The sequence below is a fragment of the Panthera leo genome, chromosome B2, assembly GCF_018350215.1.
Source record: "Panthera leo isolate Ple1 chromosome B2, P.leo_Ple1_pat1.1, whole genome shotgun sequence".
NCBI classification, from domain to species: domain Eukaryota; kingdom Metazoa; phylum Chordata; class Mammalia; order Carnivora; family Felidae; genus Panthera; species Panthera leo.
This window is the reverse complement of record NC_056683.1, coordinates 141483880-141496066: the sequence shown is the minus strand read 5'-3', so window position 1 is coordinate 141496066 and position 12187 is coordinate 141483880. Positions and strand designations below refer to the sequence as shown.

General features: G+C 52.6%; 1 protein-coding gene across 2 annotated transcripts in view; it reads right to left on the bottom strand.

The window, feature by feature from the left end:
* The window catches only part of SYNJ2 (synaptojanin 2), a 103778-nt gene extending 96726 nt beyond the window's left edge, over nt 1-7052 (bottom strand). For both annotated transcript variants that reach the window (XM_042940163.1, XM_042940164.1), the window contains exon 1: nt 6911-7052. In XM_042940163.1, coding sequence (XP_042796097.1) covers nt 6911-7037 — 127 coding nt within the window. In that variant the 5' untranslated portion in view covers nt 7038-7052. The remainder of the gene's footprint in view (nt 1-6910) is intronic.
* Between the last annotated feature and the right edge of the window lie 5135 nt (nt 7053-12187).

The window sequence follows — 12187 nt, the reverse complement described above, 5'->3', positions numbered from 1 at the left end:
GGACAAAGCTCCAGTCACGACGGGGATGCTGTACTGATGCTTACACTCACCAGCACCCCTGATCTCCACCGACCACACGTGTGTTTTGAAACCCAAAATAAGCACAGAGACGATGGGACGCAGCTAGTCTTTTTCATACACACATTGAATCTTCTTTTTTTCTAGGGAGGAGATTTTTACTAAACATGCTGTTCTCTAGAGCCTCCGGGCGTTGTTCAAATCATGGCTCCACCACTAACTAGAGGTAGAACCTCATACGAGTTCTTATGCTTGTCTGTGCCTCACTTTCTCCAAGTGTTAAATGGAATCTAATTCGTAGCTGCCTCATTGTGAGGATTAAATAAATCAATACATGTCAACCCCTTAGAATAGCACCTGGTACACAGTAAGTGCTCCATAAATGTTAGCTATTTTTTTAATGTTTATTTATTTTTTGAGAGAGTTGGGGGGGGGGGGTGGAGAGCAGAGAGAGAGGGAAACACAGAATCCAAAGTAGGCTCCAGGCTCCGTGCTATCGGCACAGAGCCCGATGCAGGGTTTGAACTCACAAACCACGAGATCATGATCTGAGCTGAAGTCGGACGCTCAACTGACTGAACCACCCAGGCGCCCCAAATGTTAGCTATTTTTTTCCATAAATATTAGCTATTATTATCAAGTTGGACCAAAGTTTATGTTGTCAGCTAAAAATTCAAAGCAGCTTGCAATGAACATCCTTAAAGCAAAATGGGCTCATGATGTATGAGTATATCCCGAAATTAATATCTGTCCATTGATACCAGGATAGTATCTACCCTTGATACTAGATCAAGGTCATACATATTTCTTAAGGTTTTCATTAAATTGTCCTCAAAAATGACTCACATTCACATAGCAGTACCCCAGGGCTCCTTCCAGCATTCCTTAGAAACAGAAAGTGCCCATAACTCGGCTCTTTTGTGTTGACCTTGAAGGTAGACCCTGGCGTGCCCACTGACAGCCCCTTATCTAACAGTGTATGGACGACACCTACCCGTGCATGGGCAATGTCTACCAGAGTGCAGATGACGCCTACCCGTGTGGGGACGACACCTACCAGTGTGTGCACAACAGCCACCAGTGTGGACAACAGAAGCACCAGCCACTGCAAAAGCTGCCTGGAAATGCTAGTGCAGCTCGGGGGGGCTTTGCTTGCAAACCCTCAGCTTGGTCAGGTGCAGACACCCTCGCAAGCTGGATCGGATTTTCTCCTTGAGGTGAGCTGGCCACCACACCACCTAGCCCTGCCTGGAAATGCTTAGGGACTCCCCTCCCCCCCCCATCTTATTCCCAAGTCTGAGCCTGGGGCAGTTCCCCAAGGTGTTAAGGACACTTCAAGTGGGGGGGGGGACAAAAAAACCCAACAACAACAGAACATATTCCTCATCGCAGGTGGAAAGGCTGACCCAGTCCCACAATAGAAGCTGAGCGGCCAAAAATCACGCAGTGGGACCTGGGTACCCAAGGAACATCCCAGAAGTGATACCCAGACTTACACAGATACCCAGAACACTTGCCAGAGTTCTGTTTAACAAAATATGTTCTACCCTCTTAGCTTGAGAAGTTCACCCCTGTTGCTAACTGGAAGATCAGGTCCAGCATGTGGCCAGTGGGGGCAGGTGCCCCTAGCCTGAGCCCCTTCTCTTTCCACTGACACTGTCCCCACTCCTGCTTCTGGGCTTCATACCCCTCCGCCAGGGGCCTCATGCACACACCTGAGGACACCCCAGCCAGGGTGGCATGGGTCCACCTCCACCCCTCCGGGCACCCCTGCCACACTCCCTTCGTTGGGGTCTGGAGTGGACACGTGCACTGTGCAGTCTGTCACCGACCCCGGGAAAAGGCACAAGCATGTTGGAAACAGACTGGGCACCACCTGGGTAGGAGCCTCCAGAGTCCTATGTATCTGGACTGAGGTCCAGGGAGGCGGGTGCAAATGGCCCGACTCCTCGTTTCAGTGAGAGGCACAGGGCAAGCCCCCAAAGGTGTCCTTGTGAGCCCATCAGTGCCATCCCAGGGTGGGGACACTCTGCTCTTCCAGCTGATGGTTTACTCTTCCCATGGGATCACTTTGGTTTTTCAAAATGTATCCTGGCCAGAGTCTCAGAATCAATTCACACCACCATCTCTGTTCTTGCCCACATCTCAATCTGTCCCGCAAACTTTGAACTTACACAGATACACACGGATGCAAGTCAAGAAAAAAGAAAAGCCAAGCCAAATAAATTAAAATCTTATTTGAAATCGAATCAATAAAATGTTAGGAGATTCATTTTTCATAAAAAATACAGGGACGTGTGACACAGAACTGAAATATACTGACATATCAATGCTGGGTGACAGGTACAGGGGATTCATTTTTCCTTCTACATTTGTTCACTTCAAATGTTCACAATTAAAGGTTAAGGGAGGGACGCCTGGGTGGCTCAGTCGGTTAAGCATCTGACTTCGGCACAGGTCATGATCTCGAGGTTCGTGAGTTTGAGCCCCACATCGGGCTCTGGGCTAACAGCTCAGAGCCTGGAGCCTGCTTGAGATTCTGTGTCTTCCTCTCTCTGCCCCTAAGCTGCTCATGCTCTGTCTCTCTCTCTCTCTCTCTCTCTCTCTTTCTCTCTCTCTCAAAAAATAAACATTTAAAAAAAATTTTTTTTAATTTTTTTTTTAACATTTATTTATTTTTGAGACAGGGAGAGACAGAGCATGAACGGGGGAGGGTCCGAGAGAGAGGGAGACACAGAATCTGAAACAGGCTCCAGGCTCTGAGCTGTCAGCACAGAGCCCGACGCAGGGCTCGAACTCACGGACTGCGAGATCATGACCTGAGCCGAAGTCGGACGCTTAACCCACTGAGCCACCCAGGTGCCCCTAAAAAAAATTTTTTTTTAAAGAAAAAGGTCAAGGGAAATGTTTTTGAGCCACATGGCCCTAAAAGGGAGGCTGGCAAGATCTGAAATCACATTCCTACGGGTGAGTTATGAAAACGACAGGTAGAAGCACACACTAACCCAGTTTGTGTATTTGTAAATGTTATGCTGAGCAGACCTACCAGTAGGAAAAAAGACCCGGGCATGAGCCTTGGAGGCCAACAGGCCATGTGGCCCAGCGGGGGTGGGGAGGGGGGGTGGGGCGCTTCCCAAGTTAGGAGCCTGGGGCCCCCCATCGGGTCCTACCTGAGCTTCAGTCTTCACCCCGGAGTGCTGATGATATGGCCACTTACTGATTCTCTCAGGTGCTCTTAAGCAGGTCGGACTTTAAGGCACTGACCTATAATCCCAAGCCACAAAGCCAGGGAAAGTGGGCAAGGCAACAGTTCAGAAGAAGCCTTGCCATTTCACCAATTCAAACAAAGCAGGATATTGTGGCCTCTATATAAACACAGCAGCTGGGAAAACCCAGGCCTGGTGTTTACACAGAAACTTTTCCCCCAGAAGCTCAAAGTAATTTAGGGGCACTTACTAATTAACTTAATTAAGTCTCCCAGGCCTCCTTCCTACCCCCATCCCTGCTGCTGACTGTTCAACAGTAGGCGTGGCTGCGGGGTGGGGCGGGGAAGACCCAGTCCCACTGGCTCACAAACACATGTGTAAACACACCGACACTCACAGGCCACCCTTCCTAGGGGCTGTTTGGAGAACACTGACCTTTGGAGTATCAGTGTTCATTCTGACAATGAAATCTATGAACAATAGTCACACTTCCCTTTGTGTGGTCCACACTAAGTCTAACAGAGACAAAGGGAAAGACGGCAACTACCTTTTGTCCCAATGTGCCAACAAAGGAACATCTGCATGCTAACTCTGGATTGCGGACCACAGGGAATTGTTACGTGCTATGGCTTTTCACCTATACTTGAGAAGCCCCCCACTACTAAATCAGCTCACCAAGAAAACTTAGTAACAACTTTGAAAATTGGTGCCATCCGTTTAGCTTTTCTGGTTCTGAATTCCTGTTCCCACTGATCTACATTTAAGTTAGATTCTCAACCTAACTCTTTTAGAAGCAGGAATTTAGAAGTATTCCCTCAGCACCCTTCCTGCTAGCAGGCTAGATGGCCTGGCGTGGGGACCGTCTGCAGAGTCACAGTGGAAGAGAAGGACTTTGCCCAGCAACAGACCAACCGAAGATCATCAGCTTTTTTCCTAAACTCACGGCCCAGTTCAAGCCCCTGAGCACTGCCTGGAAATGCTAAGCAGTTGTGAGCCCCTACCCGGTGGTGAAACGCCTTTTCAAGTGTGGGTCCTCATGGGATAAAAAGTGCCTTGAAGAGCTGCGGGATCTCCAGCTGCTCCCTATAAAAGCAGCATGCCTCTGCCACAGGGCTGGGCAGAATTTAGGAACTCTCACTGGCTGGGGAGAAACCACCACCCACATGCTAATAAACTGTTCGCTTAGATCTTCCTGGCCTCAGATTCCTCCCTGGGGAGACCCATCACAGGAAATCACAGCTGAATTCAGAGGAAGCTGCCCACAACCTTGAACCTCCTAGAAAGGGCAACCGGTCAGGATTCCAACACCAGCTATGCCGGCTTCCGCAGATGCACGGTCCCACGCAAAAGCAGACATTGAAAGCTTCTGGGGAAAAAACGAAAGTACTCTTTTCCTCCTCAAGGAAAGGAAAGCGCAAAAGCTAGCCCTTTGAAATCCAGATGGGAATTTCAAGTTCAGAGCCATTCTATCAAATTGTGGCGCGTTTAGGATACTTGAAAAGTTTGAAACAACAACTTTCTAGTAACAGAAGGCTATCAGAATCCTCCTCTGGACGAGCAATACCACCAAGCACTACAGCTGCTTTTTAAAAATAGTTTCACTTAGCGTCCGACTTGGGTTGAGGTCATGATCTCACGGTCCGCGAGTTCAAGCCCCGCGTCGGGCTCTGTGCTGACAGCTTGGAGCCTGGAGCCTGCTGCGGATTGATTCTGTCTCCCTCTCTCTCTGCCCCTCCCCGTTCGCACTCTGTCTCTCTCTTCAAAATAAAGAAACATTAAAAATTTTAAAAAATAATAAAAATAGTTTCACTTAAGAAAAACAGACTTTACAAATTAAGTACTCAACCCAAGTTCTACTGAAAAATGACCGCTAGGTTAAGTGACAAATGTGGACTTCAGGACATGCCAGTTCCTTTCATTACATCCTCTGTACTAGAATCCAGCATACTGTAATTCCGAAAGTAATGTACATGCATCACAGCCCAAACTTCATTTCCAAATGGAAAATATGCATTATACTACTTTCATTAATCATTTTTAAAGTCTTCGCTTTTGAAAAAAAAATAAAGCCTTTTTGTCCAAGTGGCTTCAAAGGAACTCTTAAATAGGCATGAACCTTGCTTAACGCTGCTGTAATCCAACTGAAGGACGTTTCAATCTTTTTGATGAAGTAGGATTTTTGCACCATGAAATTAATCTCTCAGCTCTGATAAATGTGGTATGAAGTAGACATCTGAAATGGAATGGAAATTTCTTCGGTTTTTCTTTCCAAGACCTCAGCAAATGACCAAACTTGGATTGGGGGGGGGGGGACAGAGCGCAAACTGGAATAATCTGATAATAATTTCACCGACGATTCGATGCACACTATGACACTGACAATACTGGAGACATTGTTTCAGTAACCAAGTGACTGAAAACAAGCCAGATGACTATAGGCTAATGACATGCTGAGGGAAACTGAGATAGAAGAGATGATTCTTCCAAGCCCTATATCCTAACTGAAGGATGCACGCATACAATGCAGGGAAAAAAGACTAGACACATTGATAAAGTGTTTGTTCCACCAGTGAGTGTACCAGTTGTCCACAACCTGGACAGTGACCTTCCTCTGAGCTGCGTTTAGCTACCAACAAGGTAATATGGTCCAGCTGGACACCAACAGGAAGGCTACTCTCCAGTGTCCATAAAGTTCTAACAGTCCTACCTGGTTTGGTTTGCTTTGGCCATCCTCATGAAGTTGGCCACCAAACAAGAGACGGGGTGGCTGGTGATACCCGGAAACCATGCGCTGTATTACGTTATAAACACAGCCACACAGGACTCAGGTAGAGGTGTGTCACCTCAGGCAAGCAAGTTTCATAGCCTCTTCAGGCCTCAGTTTACTCATCTACAATCTGGGGATAATAGTAGCTCTTTTGTGGAATTGTGAAAGTTAACATGAGATCATCACTAAAGCCCTTGGCACCGTGCCGGTCTCAAGACTTCCTGAAGCACAGACATGAAATACACTGGCTGGGCACCCAACTTCAAATACATCCAAGCACAGAGGTCGAGTCACCAAGCAGTACATCTGCTTCCAAGTTCTTTCTCAACTTTGCAGAACTGATGCTTCTCGGCCAAGTATTTACGTAGGGCAGAGGTGCCATCAGAGAGGGGTTTCTCCGGCGCCCGTGTACCGGCGCTTGCGTCCCCATCCCCTCCGGGAGTGAAGCTAGCCCACGCACACCAACGGGCACTCACGGATTTCATCAACAGGTGCAAAAGAAAACCAGCGCCAGGCACAGGGGCGGGGCGGCTTCTAAGTCAATCCCCTGGGATCTCTCTGAATCTGTAACGTGTCCCGGCGGAGCGCGGGGCATAAAAGGCCACAACCGGCTCTCCAAGAACGCGACCGTCAGGCGGGCGCGGTGAGGGCAGACCCCCAGGAGGTGCTGCGGGCCACCGCGTCCCGGGCCCTGCCAGAGGGGCACTCGGGCGTCCCCGGCGTCGCCTCATTCCAACAAGGGCGCCCCCCAGCCTTCGCGCAACTCCCTCCCCCCCCCAACCCCGCACCCCGGCTGTCTCCACGCCTCCCGGCCACGGTCACCTCGGGGAAGGGAGGTGCCCGTTTCTCGAAGTCTCGGCACGGCAGGCGCCCTCGCCTCGGGCGCCACTCCCCGGGGGCGCCGTGGGGTCGCACTCACCGAGCGTGGCCACGGTGCCGGCCTCGAAGAGCAGGCAGTCCCCGCGGCCTCGCGCCTCCAGCAGGACGCTGCTCTCCCCCGCGGGGTCCAGCCGCCCGAGCAGCCGCAGCCCCTTGCTCAGCGCCATGGGCGCCGGGGCGCGTCCGGCCCGAGGGCGCGCAGCCCGTCTCCGCTCCCCGCGCTCCCGCAAGTGCCGGGAGTTTCACTTTGCGCCGGCTCCCGGCCCCGCGCAGGCTCCTCCCCGGCCTCCTCCCCGGCCTTCTCTCCCGCCCCCTTCCCCCTCTCCGCCCTCGCCGCGCCGCCCGGGGCAGGTGAGGGCGCCCGGCCTCCTGGCCGCCTCCGGCTCCCGCTCCGCCGGGGCGCCGCGCTCCCCCCAGCGGCGAGGCAGCCGCGGGCGGCCGGGCGGGCCTGGCGGCGGCTCCCCGCGCCCCCGGGGCTCGCTCTGGGGGTTGATCCCGGGGCCGGGGCCGGAGGGGACGTCCTCCCTGCGGTGGGCGGCGGCCGAAGAGGAAGATTCCACACGTTCCTGGGCGCGCGGGAGGACGCGGGGCGCCCCGGGGAGCCTGAAAACGCCGCTGGACGCCGCGGCCTTCTGTGGGCAGCCCGGGGCCTGGCCCGCGGGGCCGCGACGCTGGAGTCCGGGGCGGAGGCCGGCCCTCGCCAGGCCCAGCCCGAGAGACCCTGGGCCGGTCACTTCAGAGCTAGGTGCCTCCGCTGCCCTGCGGGGAAAGCAGGTTTGGGGTTGGGGTGAGGAGTAAGGGTTGACTCCCAGAAGGGGCCGAGCGAGTGCCCGGCGAGTGCCGAGTGTTCAACAAATGTCGCCTTTTAGTAGCTTTCTATACGTGAGGATATTGTGGTCCACTGGCACACCAGGCAGAATTTGGGGAGATCAAAGGCGTGTGGGCTCAGAGAGAACGGAGACCGTGATCTCTAGGCGTGCCGCTTATGTGACTTTGACTTCTCTGGGTCCGCTTTCCTCGCCTGTCGGATGGCGGCAGTATCTGTCCAAAGGCTAATCTGTTGGGTGCGGAGTCAGAGGAGGTCAGGACCGAATGCTTAGGAAGTAACCAGCGGGGCAGCTGCGAGATGCGGAGAGAGGGGTCTCTTCCCTCTCCCTGCGGATGCCTTTCCCCCTCCATCGTTCAGTCCCTCCTCCCACTCTGTTGGGTATAGTCCTTGACTTCAGGGCCGGCTGTTACCAGCCCGTTTGTACTCGAAGCATATGGACCCCTGCACATACCCGTGCATCATCCATTATTGTATGCTGCCTCTCGGTGTATGACCTCCCAGCTCAGTCCAGGAAGGCAGGGTCCCTCTGGGCACTGGGTTCTAGCCAGATGTAGGACTCGTCTTCAGGGGAGGAGAGAAGGGCAGGGGATTACCTAAAATGGCTCTTGGGGTGGGTTTAGAGGTTTTATCTCCCTCTGCTGTGATGGGTATGTATGGGTATGTATGTATGGACAGCCCCAGAGATCTCTCCATCGGGGTGTTCCTCCCAAAACAGCCGAGCCCCTCTCGCCCCAACCTACTCACACTGTGGGTCAAGCTGTTTGTCTCTGGTGCATGTTCCAGAAGGAACAGAGCCCCCAGTGCCAAGCAGGACGCTGTGGTGCCCTTGCAGAAATTCGGGAATGACCAGGAACGACAGACATTCAATCCTCTGTGGACAACCTCCCAGGTGATGATTTGGGGAATAAAATAAATGTGAACACGTGGCACAGATTCAAGTCATTCCTCAGCCTTCTGTCCTGTTACTCACAAATTCACTTACAAAACAGTGGATATCCCAGGAATGATGCTCATAAGCTGTCCAAACACTTTCATCCTCTATAAGATGGAAATTTTTATCCTCTTGAGAACAGGGTTCCCATGAAATGACACAGACTAGCCTTTGGCCCACTTTTCCTTTCCTTTTATTTATGTTTTTAAGTGTATTCATTTTGCACGAGAGAGGGAGAGGGAGAGTATGAGTGGGGGAGGGGCAGAGAGAGAGGGAGAAAGCGAGAATCCCCAGTAGGCTCCGCTCTGTCATTGCAGAGCCCCACTCAGGGCCTGAACCCATGAACCTTGAGATCATGGCCTGAGCCGAAATCCAGAGTCGGACTCTTAACCAACTGAGCCACCCAGGAGCCCCTCCTTTCCTTTTAGACTTGAAGCTCACTTCTTCCAGGAAGACCTCCCGAAATAACGAGGTCCCAGGAGATACCGTTTGTATGCACTCAGATTCACAGAGGTACACTTCAGCTCTCATTTGCTCACGTGTTGCTTGAGAAGTGTTTCTATATTTCTTTTCTTTTAGCTCTGTTTCCCAAATTAGGACTAAGATCTCAGGGAGGGCCGTAGACTTTTTAACTCTCTCCCTCTTTGGTGCCTTCCGTAGCATCACATAAGTGAAAGCTCTGCCTAGTACATGCTGTGTATATTGTAGAAATTTCCCTACAGCGAAGACCAGCACTTGAGTGTTACAGCTTATAGAATCTAAGACACAACCAGTTGGAAGATGAACCACTCTTTTGTGTACCACTGAGAAAGAAAAAATGCTGCCCGCTGAACTGTGTAATTAGATCGTTGGCCGTACCCTGATTTCAGCAATAGTATGATGTACATCTTAGACTCCGTGAACTATAGTGGCTGCTCCCCTCTCTTTGATAATTGGCTGAATGATCCCAGAGCCTGCTGGGTTTTCAGGTCACTGCCCTCTGGTTTGGAGTGAACGGTCAACATGGGGGCAAAGCACTGGCCTGACATGCCCTCTGCCTTGATGGGTCAAGGGTCACCCCGGCACTGGCACATTTAGCAGATGGAGAAAGTAACAGAGCTGGAGACATTCAAGAAAAAGCTCGGCTCTGATACCTAAGTGGCGAGTGCAACCTGGAAGACAAGGAGGCCGGGCCCATCCGAGGGGGAAAGTTTGGGGGTATTCGGGTCCTGAGATGTAGCGCTCCTGGAGGTCCCATGAGTGGAAGGGGAGGAGGTAAGGAAGGAATGAAAAGTCACCTCCATCAGCCCCCGGAGTAGGCCACCGCGGGAAATTCAACTTGGCTTCGCTGTGGGGAGGCAGGCAGGCCCCGGGGAGCCTAGAGCCCAGCGCTATCAAAGAAGAGAGAGAAATAGGGTCTTTGACATAAATGAGAGGCTGTGTCTGGGGCCTGATTGCATGAGAGGCCAAAAGGACAGCAAGGAGTCAGAAAGGAGCCCAGTGTTCAGAGAAGGGGACAGTGTGGCACCATCGACGGGGACAGGAGAGGTAGGGAGCAGGCTGGTGGGTGTGGTTGGGGTTGAGCGGAGTTTAAGATAAGGAGGGTCATCCAGTGGAAAAAGCCAGAGATGAATGGTGGAGGCTCTGAGGAGGCTGTGTCTGCAGGGGCCTGGAGACAGGCGTCTGAGCCTCGGAGGGGCAGGGGGGAAAGACCAGAAAGAAGTAGCCTGAGAGATTAGAGAAGCCACGGGAAGCAGGGAGTGGTCAGTGGTTTGTCAACCTCAGCAGGGTCTGTAAGAATGAGGACTCAGAAGAGCCCCTTGGTTTGGGTGGCCTTTGAGTGGTTAGTTTTATTAGAGGGTTGTGCAGAAAGCTTGCAAAGAATTGAGGAAGAAATGCAGGCAGTAAGTGTAATCTGCTAGCTCTAGGGGCCTGGGTGGGAGGAACACAGATACGATGCAGGCGGAGGGGACGGTAGAGGCTTCCTGAGACGGGCTGGGCCTTGGCATGTCAGGGGGGAGACCGCACGGGAGGGAGAGGGGGCGTTAAAGACACTTCATGGAAAGGACGCGTCCCCTCTAGACATAAGAAGGGAGGCCCTCCGTGCAGAGGGAAGGATGGGCTCTCCGGAGGGAGGGAGGGAAAGGACAGCGAGAGGGCAGGGTGGAGAAGGATAGGAGGCACCGTCCTTCCAAAGGCCGGGCCCTGGCTGAACCCCCAATAAGCAAAAAGGGGGTGAGAATAGGAGCTGAGGAGAGTGGGAAAGGCCCAGAACATTTGCTGTGGCTTAGGGTATCCAGAAGGTGTGTTCCAAATCCCTTGGGCCTGAGGAGATACTGAGACCCTAAAGCTGGGGACAACCTCAGCTGAATCCCCCAGGATTCTTGGCCAATGGAGGCGAAAGTCTCAATTCTGTCCGCTCTACCTTAAAAAAACAGGGTCTGACCACTGTTTGCCTCCCCCTCGATTCAAGTTGGGTTCCCTGTGACATACACTCTGAGCTGGGGATCTGCCAGCAAGAGGTGAACTGGGGAGGAGCTGAGGGAAGGGGAAATGAAGGTGAACTGCCGTGGGCCCCACTGACCCCTGGGGACCTCCGGAGTGGGGCGGCCCCTGGTCGACCAGTCTTTGCCTCCAAGGCCAGGCGGATCCTGCCAGCCAGGAACAGCATTCCAGCACTGGGAGAATGACTGCGTCCCTCCACTGCATCACCCCTGCCCCCTCCTGGCCCAGGATCATGAGCCTGGAACCCGCCACCCTCCCCGCTGGCCCCCATCAGCAGCCGTGTTCCCAGAAGCCCACGTCCCCTGTGACTCAGGACCCTTTTCGCTCCCGGACCATCTGCTCCGGGCTCCGCTTTGTTCAGCCAACACACCTAACCTCGCTCTCCTGCTCTTCCTCAGATGCGCCGGGCCTTTGCACTTGGAATGCTGCTCCCCTATGTATCCCTGCGGCTGGTGCCCTTCCTCTTTCAGATCTGCTAAAAGATTGTCTTCTTAGTGGGGCCTTCCTGAGCGCGCCATCTAAATTTCCTCCACCCACCGAACCCCGTTATGGGCTGAACTGTGTCGCTTCAAATTCACGTTCAGCATGGGACTATATTTGGAGACAGCACCTTTGAAGAGCTGATTCGGCTAAAACGAGGTCACATGGGCAGGTCCAAATCCAACCTGCCTATGTCCTTAGGACACAGACTCACAGAGGGAGGACCGTAAGAAGACACGGGGAGGAGATGGCCGTCTCTAGACCAAGGAGAGAGGCCTTAGAAGGCCCACACTTACCAACACTGATCTCTGATTTCTCAGGGACGAACAGAAATAAACTTTTGTTAAGCCCACGGTCTGTGGAACTTTGTTTAGGTGGCCAAGCAGACGGATAGACTCTGTATTTTGTATCTTCTTCCCTGCTTCAATTTTCTCCTTTGCACGCATCACTCTCTAACATAAGAAATCGTTTGTTTGTTTACTTATTGATCGTGTGTCACCCTCCTCTCACTATGTCACAAGCTCCCTGAGCAGGGAGGCTCTCGTGTCGTCTGATGTGTCACTGGCATATCCCCAGTCCTAGGACAGTGCCCG